This window comes from Heterodontus francisci, chromosome 8 (genome assembly GCF_036365525.1).
Source record: "Heterodontus francisci isolate sHetFra1 chromosome 8, sHetFra1.hap1, whole genome shotgun sequence".
NCBI lineage: Eukaryota > Metazoa > Chordata > Chondrichthyes > Heterodontiformes > Heterodontidae > Heterodontus > Heterodontus francisci.
This window is the reverse complement of record NC_090378.1, coordinates 45,320,046-45,334,882: the sequence shown is the minus strand read 5'-3', so window position 1 is coordinate 45,334,882 and position 14,837 is coordinate 45,320,046. Positions and strand designations below refer to the sequence as shown.

The 14,837-nt window shown below is 40.1% G+C and overlaps 2 protein-coding genes across 4 annotated transcripts in view; both read left to right on the top strand.

Annotated features, from left to right (window-relative positions):
- Window positions 1-6,119, top strand: part of gpbp1l1 (GC-rich promoter binding protein 1-like 1) — an 87,651-nt gene extending 81,532 nt beyond the window's left edge. For both annotated transcript variants that reach the window (XM_068037069.1, XM_068037068.1), the window contains exon 12: window positions 5,270-6,119. In XM_068037069.1, the coding sequence (XP_067893170.1) occupies window positions 5,270-5,425 (156 nt within the window). In that variant the 3' untranslated portion in view covers window positions 5,426-6,119. The remainder of the gene's footprint in view (window positions 1-5,269) is intronic.
- Window positions 6,120-7,926: 1,807 nt separating this feature from the next.
- Window positions 7,927-14,837, top strand: part of ccdc17 (coiled-coil domain containing 17) — a 161,110-nt gene continuing 154,199 nt past the window's right edge. For both annotated transcript variants that reach the window (XM_068037062.1, XM_068037061.1), the window contains exons 1-2: window positions 7,927-8,128; window positions 8,579-8,870. In XM_068037062.1, the coding sequence (XP_067893163.1) occupies window positions 8,652-8,870 (219 nt within the window). In that variant the 5' untranslated portion in view covers window positions 7,927-8,128; window positions 8,579-8,651. The remainder of the gene's footprint in view (window positions 8,129-8,578; window positions 8,871-14,837) is intronic.

The following is a 14,837-nucleotide window of genomic DNA, read 5'->3' as shown; positions in this document are numbered from 1 at the left end:
AAGACAAATATGGAGTATTACATTTTATAAATGGGGGCCACTGTGTACGAAAGCAAACATGTAATGCTAAACTTAGGCACAATCATCGACTAGGCTGCAATTAATTTAGTGCGTCCACTTTGGCCTTACTTTATGTAAGATGTCAAGGTGCTAGAGAGAGTACAGAAGGCATTCGCCACAATGGTTCCATGGCTGAGAATCTAGAGAAACTTGGGCTCTTTTGACTGGAACAAAGAAGGTGAATAGATTGGATAGAGACATCCAAAATTATAAGTTTTGGTAAGAGAAGTACAGAAAAATTATTGCCACTGCTCTGAGAGTCTAAACACTAGCTATGAACTAGCATGCATAAAATTAAAATGATCAAAAGAACGAAGGTGGTTATGAGAATCTTTTCTTTAAACCAACAATTGTTAAGTTTTATGCAGTGTCCCACCAGAATCAGTGGTAGCAGTTCCATTAGAACTATTAAAAGGAATGTGGGTTAATATTTAAACAAATGAAACAAAAAATTCATGGGAAAGGGGCAGCAAAATGGGTTTGAATGGATAGCACTTTCAGATACAAAAACAAGAAATGCTGGATTCACTCAGCAGGTCTGGGAGCATCTGTGGAAAGAGAAGCAGAGTTAACGTTTCGGGTCAGTGACCCTTCTTCGGAACTGACAAATATTAGAAAAGTCACAGATTATAAACAAGTGAGGTGGGGGTTGGGCAAGAGATAACAAAGGAGAAGGTGCAGATTGGACCAGGCCACATAGCTGACCAAAAGATCACGGAGCAAAGGCAAGTAAATCGCTGCTTCACCTGAAAGGAGTGTTTGGGGCCTGGGATAGTGAGGAGAGAGGAGGTAAATGGGCAGGTATTACACCTCCTGCGATTGCAAGGGAAGGTGCCCTGGGACGGGGACGAGGTGGTGGGGGTAATGGAGGAGCGGACCAGGGTGTCGCGGAGGGAACGATCCCTTCGGAATGCTGACAGGGGAAGGGAGGGGAAGATGCGACTGGTAGTGGCATCACGCTGGAGGTGGCGAAAATGGCGGAGGATGATCCTTTGGATATGGAGGCTGGTGGGATGAAAAGTGAGGACAAGGGGAACCCTGTCACGGTTCTGGAAGGGAGGGGAAGGGGTGAGGGTAGAGGTGCGGGGAATGGGTCGGAATGGGTGAAGCAGCGATTTACTTGTACTTCTTTCAATGTAGTATACTGTATTCGCTGCTCACAGTGTGGTCTCCTCTACATTGGGGAGACCAAGCGCAGACTGGGTGACCGCTTTGCGGAACATCTCCGCTCAGTCCGCAAGCAGGACCCTGAGCTTCCGGTTGCTTGCCATTTCAACACTCCCCCCTGCTCTCATGCTCACATCTCTGTCCTGGGATTGCTGCAGTGTTCCAGTGAACATCAACGCAAGCTCAAGGAACAGCATCTCATCTACCGATTAGGCACACTACAGCCTGCCGGACTGAACATTGAGTTCAATAATTTCAGAGCATGACAGCCCCCCACTTTACTTTCATTTTTAGTTATTTTTTCTTTTTTTTTTTTACATTCCTTTTTACATTTTTTACAATTTTTTTTGCATTTATTTCATTTCATCTTAGTTTGTTCAGTTTGCTCACCCACTGTTTTTTTCAGGTTTTTCTTCAGGTTTGCACTTGCTGCTGTTCAATATTCAGTAGATTCACACCTAATCTGTACTAATGCTTTGTCTTTCAACACACCATTAACATATTGTTTGCCTTTGCTCCGTGACCTTTTGGTCAGCTGTGTGGCCTGGTCCAATCTACACCTTCTCCTTTGTTATCTCTTGCCCAACCCCCACCTCACTTGTTTATAATCTGTGACTTTTCTAATATTTGTCAGTTCCGAAGAAGGGTCACTGACCCGAAACGTTAACTCTGCTTCTCTTTCCACAGATGCTGCCAGACCTGCTGAATGAATCCAGCATTTCTTGTTTTTGTTTCAGATTTCCAGCATCCGCAGTATTTTGCTTTTATTTTAGCACTTTCAGATAGCTGGCACAGACATAATGGACTGAATGGCCTTTATCTGAATTGTCAGATTCTAGGAATTCCAAGACAGAAATACATTAGTGGGTTCTAGAACCATTGAGCAACAAATGTTCATCAATGATTACTGTCAAAAATGTTAACACAATAAATAGGCATTGATGGAATATGGCACCATTCAAAGCTTTTGCTTTTTGGAAATAGCTGAAGAAATTATGCAACTGTACTAAAACCAAGTGATTTCATGATCAGGACAAGACCAAAATAATATAACTTAACTGTAAATAAGTTATTCTAGGAACAGAGAATTCTTTTCCTGGCTAAGAAAAAAGTAATTGTCACTGACACATGCAAAGGGCTTTGAGTGATGTATCATGTGGGTCAGCACTGCCCAGAATGTCAGTAAATAAAAACCTGATTAGGTGATTCCTCCCGAACAACAGGGTTTAACTACAGTGGTGTATATATGGTGTATGCTAAAAAAAAAATTCAAATTATGTCGGTAAATATTGCTTTGAACCTACCAACACGCCAGAGAGAGAAAATGTGATGTTCTGGTCTGATCCTCGAGTCCTTAAGGACATCCGTGTAATTAAGTAAATCTCACTTGTACATTCAGAAAATTTTAAAATATTGCAACAAAATTTCTATTCAATAGGAATGGTGATTCAGCCATTCAAACATTTTATAACACTTTAAAGATTATTCAACAAAGTTATTCAGACCGGTCTGCATAATTCATTTCACTTGGAGAACTGGGACTACTCTCGTGTTCCACCTAGTCTCTGAAGAAAGTGAATTTTGGAAAAATCAGGTTCAGTTTAAATTTCTAGTTTTGACTCATTATAATATGCATATTTACAACAAAATTTGAAAATCAGCAGATTGAAGAAGAAACAGAAATTAAGGGTATTTGCATGATAGAAGCACCAATTCAGAATGTATTCATTTTAATAATACATTTGGGCCAGAAATTAAAACTAGCCCCATAAAAGTTGCAGAAGTCCATTTTTTTTCAGCTTACAACTGCCTACAACTGAATTCCCAACAATTGAATTTTTAGGATGAGGTCAAAATTTTTTGGAAAGGACAAAATATATATACCTCTGACTGGTCCAGGAAGGTCTTTGTCTCCCTGAGGTAATCAGCTGTGTATGTTTTCAGCTCATACTCTACAACAATGAAACACACACCATTACAGCATAGCAGTCTTTCAAATAGTTATTAGTCATTATTCAAAAAAAGTAAGCAAATGTTTTCAATTCCAAATACTAGTTTTGCTCCTACCATTACTCCTTCCGCATTCTTTCAGCTGCTGATCAGAACCAACTAATCAGTTGGTAGCACGCTTTGTTTCTCAGTCAGAAAACTGAGGGTTTTTTAAATTGATTCTTGGGATGTGTGTGTTACTGGTAAGGCCAGCATTTATTTTTATTTTTTTATTCTTTCATGGGATGTGGGTGCCGCAGGCCAGGCCAGCATTTATTGCCCATCCCTAATTGCCCTTGAACTGGGTGGTTTGCTGGGCCATTTCAAGGACATGTGAGAGTCAACCACATTGCTGTGGATCTGGAGTCGCATGTAGGCCAGGCCAGGCCAGGTAAGGACAGCAGATTTCCTTCCCTAAAGGACATTAATGAACCAGATGGGTTTTTACAACAATCGACAATGGTTTCATGGCCATCATTAGACTAGCTTTAAATTCCAGATTTATGAATTGAATTCAAATTCCACCTTCTGCTGTGGTGGGATTCGAACCCATGTCCCCAGAGCAATACCTGGGTCTCTGGGTTACTGGTTCATTGACAATACCAGTATGCCACTGCCTCCACCAGAACTGTTCTGGTGAAAGGTCCACAGACCTGAAACGTTAACCCTGCTTCTCTCTCCACAGATGCTGCCTGACGTGCTGAGTATTTTCAGTACTTGGTTTTTATTTTAGATCAAAAACTTGTTTTTTAAAGGGACATTGTCATCATGAAAAAGTATTGGCAAACTATTTTACCAAGTACTTGGCACAGCAATGCACTGAAATTCAATGCAATTTATGTTACTCCAATATGACACATTTTGATAACTGCCATTTCAAAATAGTGAACATCATTAGTTTAAATCACCTTTATTTGTCACATTAAGAGATTGCTCCATTCCAAAAGCCACTATCATTTTGGGCTGAATGGTCTTTTATTGTGTTTTAAATGTAATTTGTTCTGAAATAAATAAGCCAAGAAAAAAAAGGAAGAATATCTGAACAGCTACATGTCTTTATTTTCAGCTAGTATGATTTAGCTGAGTGAGATGTCTTGTATTCTAAATGCCTATTTTAATTCTCTGTCTTAATTGTTATACTGCTACAGTAGTCTTGGTGAATTATCTGCCATATAAGTTTAAAGTTTGGTTTGGTTTACCTGCCTTCACCCCCACCAAGTCCTTTATGGTCTCTCACCCGGACAACCTGGTTCAATTCCCATTCTCTTGTCCTCAAGTCTGAAGGCCACAAACGTGAACAAACACTCTCAACTGGCTTAGCTGTCCACAGCTAGATCTGACTGTGTGACCTCAAGCAAAGTTATATTTTCCACTGTATGGCCATGCAATTCTACTCCTGAAGGGCGGCGCAGTGGTTAGCACCGCAGCCTCACAGCTCCAGCGACCTGGGTTCAGTTCTGGGTACTGCTTGTGCGGAGTTTGCAAGTTCTCCCTGTGACCGTGTGGGTTTCCGCCGGGTGCTCCGGTTTCCTCCCACAGCCAAAGACTTGCAGGTTGATGGGTAAATTGGCCATTGTAAATTGCCCCTAGTGTAGGTAGGTGGTAGGAGAATGGTGGGGATGTGGTAGGGAATATGGGGTTAATGTAGGATCATTATTAAAAAAATGGGTTGTTGGTCAGCACAGACTCGGGGGGCTGAAGGGCCTGTTTCAGTGCTGTATCAATAAATAAATTTTAACAATAAATTATCAGAGCAAAATGTTAATTCCAAACTCTTTTGATCTCCTCCTTTGCTCCCTCTATTCCTTACCTCAATGCCAATTCTGAGGAGCTTTTTTTTCATAAGATTTGATGCTGTCTGCTCGATTTGACTGAGCCTCCTTCATTATATCTAGAAATAAATATTAAACAATTGCTGTGATCTTTATGGGGTAAGTGGTCCAGTAATGTCAGGCATTCATTTTGGTTCACCTTTCTGGATTTGAATGTGATATTTTTAAGTATCTGGTGTTACAACCTTGTGGCTAATCTACAATTTCTCTTTTCTTTATAGCTCAAGAAAAATGGCTTTAGGAAAAATGGTTTTCAATTGAAGAACCAATGTACAGCTTTACATTTCGCCCAGTGGAGAGGCATTTTCAGTGCAGGGCTTCATGAAGACTCAGATTCTGAAACTAGCAGTAGTACCAATTCTGATGATGATGCCTAAACTTGATACAAGTGGAATTCATGTTATACGTTTTCTTATAGCTGGAGGACTAAACTTACTAAAGCTCTTTTGGCACAGAGTTATATTTTTCCATGCACAAGGGAGTTGATCATATCCCAAAGAAGAAAATTTGCTTGTTGAGCTTTTTTCTTTTTTTCTTTGACCAGCTGGTCCTGTTGAACGCTTCGTAGAATGAAATATGAGTCAATAAAGAAGAAAAGGGGGCAAAGCACATTCTGAGTAATCATTTGCAAGGAAAAAAGTGGGTATTTTTTGAAACCTTGAAAAAAAACATTTGCAGACAATTAGTAGGAATAGCAGTGTGATAGAACAAGCAGTGTAAGAGACAAATTCAAAATACTGATAGGTTGTCAAGAATAATGCTAGCTACATATGTTTTTCAATGTCGTGACATTTTGGGAAGAAGAAAACAAGATTTGTCACCAGAGGTTTATCTCCATTTCTTTGGTACAGTTGTAAAATATTCACAATAGGAGCTTTGAGTTCTTCAAAAAACCTTGATATTCAGGGTGGATTGTAAAATATAAATTTTGTGAAATTTCAAAGATTAAGATTATTTTGATAACGTTATTTACAAATTTAAAAAAGTGGCTATCACATATGAATATCTGTATGAGGAAAACTACTGCATTAAAATAACTTGGAATAAATATTTTGCATCAGTTTGCCAAAATGGTTGGTGGTGTAACTCTTATTGCACTTTCTGTTTTGAAAGATTATTTTACTTTTTTTATGAATAAAATGTTTGTTTATAATTGAACCATTTAGTGCAGGAAAAAGCAATCAACAATATCAACATATACTGATATTCAGCCAAACATGCATAGCATGAGCAAACATTAAAGTGAAGTATAAATGTTCCAAGATAATTAACAATTACAAGTTGTCCAAAAACTGTTATTGGGGCTCAAATCCATTGAAATATTCCCTCATACCTGTAAATATTCAACATTGTTCATATATAGTCTTAAAAGTTCCTTTATCATTAGATATGTGTAATTTTACTTACTTGGGATGTGGGTAATGTTGGCAAACCTGCATTCATTGCCCATCCCTAGTTGCCCTGAGAAGGTGATGGTGGTCCTACTTTGAGAATTGCTACAGTCCTTGTGATGGTGCTCCTACAATATTGTGAGGTAGGGATCTTCAGATTATTGATCCAGCGACAATGAATGGAGTGGTAATATATGTCCAGCTCCAGCAGTGTGTGGCTTGGAACGTTTAGAGGTAGTCATTTTCCTGTGAAATAGCTGTTTTTGTCCTTCTCTACAGTAGAGTTTGCAGGAGAGAGTGGTGCCGTCAAAGAATCCTTGATGGGTTGGTGGATTACGTACTGTAAATCATACCTGGTTTGGCATCCTTCCATCTACGAAAGATGATGGACATGCAGTAAACAATCCATTTAGGTGGGGTGTCTTCTCTTGGTGCACCTTTGTTGATGGCTGCGAAGGTCAATTCCTGAGATGCAGGTTCTGCCACAAGTGCTGCACGTGAAGATGCCAAGTGATGCTGTGAGTTGTTTTTGACGTTGGCGCCAGTTGCCAAGCTGCTGTAGCAACTGGTCATTGTGGTAGTGCATGCCAGTCCACAGGATGTGTAGGCGATTCCCTCTTTTGCCAACTAGTCACTCCCAAGTGCGATAGTTGACATTTAGGGCCTTCATGTCACACTTGCAAGCATCCTTGAAGTGGAGCTTTGGGTGCCCCACTGGTTGTCTGGCCCCAGCTACCTCACCATACAGAAGGTCCTTGGGTATGCAGCTATCTTCCATCCTGTGGATGTGTCCAATCCACCGAAGCCACCTCTGTTTCATTAGTGCCAATACACTTAGGAGCTCTGCTAGATTATACTTACTGCATTAATAATGAAGGTGATGGATATAAAGTCCAGTCGCAGTGCTGGTGATCAAGCGAAGTGCCTGTTCTTGGTGTTGCCCAGTTATCACATATTCCAGTGTTCTGTTCAAAACTGCTGTCCAGAGCTTGGAAACAGACCTTGTATATAAATGCCTTCACTTATTTCAACTCCAGTCAATGTATGAACTAGGAATAAGGCCACAGTCCACTGTCTCTTTCATGAATTACATCATTGAAGCTCAACTTGATTGGGACTCTGTGTTTTATGCATGGAGAAACTGAATAGAAAAGTAAGTACAGTGAATTAAAATCTAGTAGATTGTCTTCTAAAATAATCTGCTAACTGACAGTACCTCTTAAAGAGAACCGGCATCACATTAAGAGAGTTTTCAAGTAGACTCAATTCTTGCAAGAACCACTAGGGTCAGTTAACAGTGCAGCAATTGCAGAAGTCTTTTGAATGCTTTCTCTTTTCTGTATTACCTTAAGTACTAAAAGAAAACCTAATTTGTAATTCTAAACTGAAATGCAATAGACAATACATAATCTCCTTCAATATGTCATTCTTGCTTCCTCTGTTAATGTGGTAAAACAATTTTTCATACAATTCAAGATGACAATGTCCCTTTAACAGCAGTCATTTTTTTTTTTTGCAAAGATTAACTTGTCATATCAAAGTGCCCTGCCCTCCTACAGTTTCCTAGCAACAATCAAGACAATCATTCAAACTAAACAACTTACTGCTTCAAAAAATGCAAACCACCTAAATGGAAATATATTAGAAGAAATATAAAAGACGGAATGCCTCAGAATACTTAAGTAAAAGGTTTGTTGCAGGAAAAAATGGAATTGACACCCTTGTGTTGAAGCATTATTGCAGTGTATTTTGTGTATGAGGTTTATACAACATAATGGTTGTTAAGGATTTTGAATGTTGATATTGTCAAGTTGACATCTGAAGACATAATTTAAAGTAGCACCACATTGGACTTAATTGTATAAACTGTTAGTAAAGTGCTTATTTTTGTTAACCAGTATGTTGATTTTACTTAAATTATGTATTTTGGTTTATTTGTTGTGGGAAAGAGAAAATATACAGAAAATTTAAATCTTAAAGTGCTTCAAGAAAGTAAAATGTCTGCAGGTCAAAAAGAACATACGTGTTAAAAAGTAGTTTGTAATTTTTACATAAGAAAGAAAAGCTCTTGAAAATGCTTATGGTAATATGCCATGTTAATTATTGTGAAAGTTTTAAAACTTATCTGATCACGTGCAGGTTTGAGAGTTTGAATTGTACCAAGCCTTTGTTTAAACTGAAGTAGCTGGGGAACACTGCCGACTTCAGAAGTATGGATTTAGGGAATTTCCATTGTCACAATTGTAACATGAACTTCAGATCCTTAGCGTTGTTAGAAAAGCACAAGGATAAGTTCTGCATTGGCAGTTACGTTGGAGATCCTTCCTTGTTAAATCAGAAGCCAAGAGACTATCTGCCTAAAAATCCTGGAAATGAAATTAACAGGTGGAGAATAAATGAGCCAAAAGAAACAAATACTCCAGATCATATGGTAAGGACAATATATGTCTTTGTTTGTGCTACACAGATGGGGTTTGCATCAGCAGTTTATGCATGCTGGTTTACAAAATTTACACTCCTATTTTCAATCTACTTTGTGCATCCTCCAAATCCTCCCTACAAGTTTGCAGGCTGCTAGTTCTCAAATTTTTGGGGGGCAGTCTTTCTGTACACTTCTCTCTTGCATGCATTTGTCTTACAGATCTGTCATGTTTCTTAAGATGCTGCATTTTCCCTTCTGCTTTCCATTATGTTTCGCAAAGCATTTTACTTTGAGCAAAGAGGTCCATAATTACAGACTGAGCTCTTGGTGATGGACACAACATTATAAAATGTAGACAGTAAGGAAGGGCATCAAGTCTATCTTAACTGACGCATGCAGAAAGAAAATTCCTAAATTGACTTCAGATGGACCACACTGCCAGTCAAGATAATCCACCAATTATCAAAGCTTTGCAAAACATGGAACATTATAGAAATCTTCAAAAAATGCTTTGAAATAACAAAATAATCAAAATTCTTATTTTAGTAAGACACAACAGGGCATGTAGTATTAGTGAAGTATGCGTTGGAATAGTAGTGGCTTACAGAAAATGAGCCATGCATCACTGAGGGCTGTGGCATTGAAGACTGTGCAGTCTGTGAAACAATTTTGTCCGTTATAGACATGTATCCCATCTATATGTTTTTATGCAGTGGATATCTCTGTATTTAGTGCATTGTATTTGAAGACTCTTCACATTAAGATCTAAGCTATTCATTTCAAATTACATTAATGCACTGTCATCATGTGCCATGGATTAAAGGAAAGGAGGTGCTGTTCCACATGGTGAGTTCATAATCTCATTCAGTTCAGTTGAGATGCATCCCCAGAAGAATATAGAAATTGTGTCAGGTCTGGGAGCTGTGACTATGACATTTCTGTTCAAGGAGAGAGAAAGGGATATACTGAGCAACTTAAAGCCAATCAACCCATTACCAGTTTTGGATAAACTTCTCGAGGTCATAACCAGGAATAGTAACAATACTTTCAAGGACATGGGTTGTTTAAGGACATCCAGGACAGATAAAAACAAGTTATCTCAGTCAAAGTTAAAAAGCATTTTTAGAGAAAATAACAGTGTATCGATGAAGGAAATGCAGTGGCTGTAGTCCATCTTGGATTTTCAAAAGGCGTAGGAGGCTTGTTGATTTGATTTTTATAAATGTATATGGTGCTAAAGGCTGCATGAATAAACAGTTGTCTGAAAGACAGAAAAGAGGATAGTGAAAGATGATTTTTGGATCAGCGTAATTAAACAGTGATGTTCCCCAGGACTCGGCATTGGGACTACTGCATTTCTCAATATCGATACATAATCTAGCCCTGGGTTTAGGCTCAGTGTACCAAAAGCAGGATGACGCCAAAACCAGAAAGTGTTGCGAACTGAACAGGTCTTTAAGTAAATTCAAAAGGACATATTTAGCAGTAGATTGGGAAAATCGATGTTGGATGAAATTTAATGCAGGAAAATTAGGTGATAAATTTTGATAGTGCACAATACCAGTCCTTATTTTCCTAAGTGCTAAAATTCAGAGCAACAAAGACATTTCAGGCTTCAGGTACACATGTGTTTAAAGTGGGAAGACAAATTGTTAACTTTTTTTAGATGTAGAATTGCCATTTTACAAATGCCTAAAAAGTGGTGCCAAACCTTCATGAATCATTAGTTAGACCACAGAAAATATTGGCCCTGAAAATCCATCGGCCTTTGATCCCAATGGAAGTGTTTGGTTCTGCCAATTGGAAACCTCTGATGATGATCCAGCCGGAGTATGCTGGTTGAGAAGGAGGTTTTCTTTTTAGCGTAAGGCTGGTTAGTTCCTTTGCCATTATGGTTACACCTGCCAACGCTGGGGTGATGTGGGGTTGAAGGTGGGAAGAATTGGATAAAGTGGTGCAATCCAACAACTGCAGTAGGTTCCAGGAGCCACAGACCTAGAAAGGGGTAAAAGGGGCCAATTTTATGACTCGGCTAGCTTCTGTCTTCAGATCTTCTGGCTTCAACCCTCAGGAGTTTGGTGTACAAGTGTTGAAACAGTTGACCTCCAATATAGGTCTCCTATATCAATGAGAGCATGACACGGGAAGGGGATTTCCCGGCCTAGGATACGCACACCTGAGGGTGGCAGTAGTTAATTGAATCAGTACAATGTGTTGCTTTTGTATGGACAACTTTTCAAACTGATTGCTGTATGCTTGTAAGTCAGTTTCGGGATTGTGTGCCCGGCTTACATCAACTAATGATGTGTGTTTTGCCACAACGTGTGATGAAAAATGCAACATATGACCTGAAATTGAAGTATTTTTAGCAAGGCCAATAGAATAACTTTGTTGAAATCAGTGACTCCTCGATTCAGTATCTGGAATACTACTACCTCAGAGGGGAGATTTTCGTCATTCTGGCTGAGACTGTAACTGGTTCCAAAAGGTGAAATGGTGGTTTAAACAACTATGTTACATAGTTCCAAATTTCCTCTACATTATATTGATATAGATAATAATGCTGACTTTCTCTTTTCTTTCTCATTTTTTTTTTCCTTTCCTCCTTTTTGGCCTCCTTGTCTCGAGAGACAATGGGTAAGCACCTAGAGGTGGTTTGTGGAGCAGCGCCTGGACTAGCTATAAAGGCCAATTCTAGAGTGACAGACGCTTCCACAGGTGCTGCAGGTAAATTGGTTGTCGGGGCTGTTACACAGTTGGCTCTCTCCTTACACTGCTGTCTCTTTTCCTTTCACTGCTGAGTCTCTTCGACTCGCCTCTCTTCAGCCCCACCTTTATAGCTGTCCGCCAGCTCTGGCGATCGCTGGCAACTGGCCCCACGACTTGTGGTCAATGTCGCAGGACTTCAAGTCACGTTTGTAAACATCTTTAAAGCAGAGCCGGTGGGTCTGATACCAGTGACGAGCTTGTGTACAATACATCTTTGGGGATCCTGCCATCTTCCATGCGGTTCACATGGCCAAGCCATCTCAAGCGCCGCTGGCTCAGTAGAGCGTACATGCTGGGGATGTTAGCTGCCTCGAGGTCTTCTGCGTTGGAGATATGGTCCTGCCACCTGATGCCAAGGATTCTCCGGAGACAGCGAATATGGAATGAGTTGAGACGTCGCTCTTGGATGACATACATTGTGCAGACCTCGCTGCCATAGAGCAAGGTACTGAGGACACAGGCTTGGTACTGAGGACACAGGCTTGATACTCTCGGACTTTTGTGTTCCCTGTCAGTGCGCCATTTTCCCACACCCTCTTGGCCAGGCTGGACATTACAGCAGAAACCTTTCCCATGCATTTGTTGATTTCTGCATCGAGAGACAGGTTACTGGTGATGGTTGAGCCTAGGTAGGTGAACTCTTGAACCACTTCCAGAGCATAGTCACCGATATTGATGGATGGAGCATTTCTGATGTCCTGTCCCATGATGTTCGTTTTCTTGAAACTGATGGTTAGGCCAAATTCATTGCAGGCAGCTGAAAGTCTCTGCAGACACTCTTCCCTGTGGGATGTTAATGCAGCATAGTCAGCAAAGAGGAGTTCCCTGATGAGGACTTTTCGTACTTTGGTCTTTGCTCTAAGACGGGCAAGGTTGAACAACCTGCCATCTGATCTTGTGTGGAGGAAAATTCCTTCTTAAGACTTAAACGTGTGAGAGAGCAGCAATGAGAAAAAGATCTCAAACAGTGCGGGTGCGAGAACACAGTCCTGTTGCACACCTCTCAGGATGGGAAAGGGGTCTGATGAGGCGCCGCTATGCTGAATTGTGCCTTTCATATTGTCATGGGACGAGATGATATTTAGTAGCTTTGGTGGACATCCGATCTTTGCTAGTAGTCTGAAGAGACCATGCCTACTGACAAGGTCAAAGTCTTTGGTGAGATCTATGAAAGCAACGTAGAGGGGCATCTGTTGTTTGTGGTATTTCTCCTGTAGCTGGCGAAGGAAGAACAGCATGTCAATAGTGGATCTCTCTGCTCGAAAGCCGCACTGTGCCTCAGGGTAAACACGCTCAGCTAGCTTCTGGAGTCTGTTTAAAATGACTCTCTCTCACAAACAAACAGGGTGGTCACAGCACTCAGCCCATTTATACTGGCCAAAATTGCACTCCTAGCTTGTACAGAGTTTTCCCAGGTAACGGGTAAGAGCTGCATTGAAGATCCAAGTGAGTTGCATATGTTGAAGATTGTACAAGCACAATTCTTGCCCGACTGCCCCAAAGCTAAGGGACCCGCCCAGTAGTGTGAATACAAAAGCTTTTCAACACCAGTAACCTCAGCATGTACAAAACTGCTTCTCTTAGAATTATTCTATAATATCATGAGGTTTCAGAAACTATTATCCTTATCCCAGGTGGTGGAGGTGGTTGAAGAGTACAAAATCCAATTATATTAGGTAATTCTAGTCATGGAAGAATCCTAATGCAACAGTTTTTGAAATCTGATCTCTTGACATTATGGAATGGAACAACATGTTGCTAAGTGATTAACATTTTGTTTTGTTTTGAGATCTGTTCTGGTGATAACATGGTTGACTGCTTTGTAAATGATATATATGCATTTGTAAATTGTTTTCAAAGTCATAATGAAAACATGTCGCCCATTTCTGTTTGTTAACTATGTAAACGCAATGAAATATCTATCGTCTGCAATTCCCAGCTTGAAGCCTGAAATTTTTGTTGACCATGTGGTCGCAGAAGGTAGGAAGGCAGCAGAAGATGGCAGCCATTGGGATTTTCACAATAAAGCTGATCCATTGAACATTTTGGCAAAAAAGTCCATTACAATCTATTCTATGAAAAATAAATTAGAAATACACATTAAAACTAGTGATTTTTGATATCATCTAATTTTATTTTACTTAGCTATTCTAATTGCAATGGTAATGTTATGTTCTTCTAAACTGGAAGCCTAAGCCACCATCCCATCCAGCCTTTTAGATCACAGTGCTTTTTATGTTTTTGTATAAAACCTCTCATTTTACAAGTAACTTCGCAGCCCTTTGGTTGTTCCTTTGCAACATATCACTGTTGCACTGAGAAAGCCGGCAAATGACCTGTTCTCAGGTTTTTGCCTCCATTGAGATCAGCAATCGATTTGAGAGTTGGCATACTGTCCCAATTTTTCAGTTTGTTTAATGTTTAGAGGGAAATAAAGGACAATAATTCTTTCAGTACTTCCTATCTCGAGTAGTTTTTCTAAATAAACGAGAATGTCTCCTACCTTGCAGCAAATAGTCTGTGTTTTGCTATTGTTAAAAGCAGAACTATTGGAAACCAATAATACAGGGTCTTTCCCATCCTGAAGAAACACACACAGTGGCTGACTTCAGTTTTCAGTTGGTTACCAATGCGTTGTTTGGAGATAGGTATTTTCCTAGTCTTAGATGCTGACCTCTGATGCTGCACAAAGTTTCAGTACGTCTTAAAACTCACCCCAACATCGGCCAAAATCTAGACTGGGATCTAGATGTACCAGGTCATGAACTGGCAGCAAACTTTCCAAGATGGTCTTCTGGTGACGCAGCCTCCACCTTTCCCTTACAGGGGCTGGGGAGCAGGGGGAGCTTTCCTAATTCAGTAGTTCCTGCAACCTTGCATGTGGTCGACGCAGGTATGCTTGGTGAGACAAAATCTATCAGCAGACCCTGCAAAGGATGTAGGGACCTCCTGGAGGCCAAATGTGAATCATGGCCTGAACCCTTAAAGACTTGGCAAGTATAAGTTTATTTTTTAAAATGGTAGTACCAATACTTGGTCTTCTGGGATCTAGCATGACCCCCACCCCCCCACTCCACACCCCCCACCTCCACCAAAAAGTCGGAAAATGATAAACCAAAGCATGCAGAGGTTACTAAAAGGAGAGAAATTATTAACCAAAGCCGAAAATGATTTTCAGGGAAGTAGTCCAAAGTGGGAAATGATTAA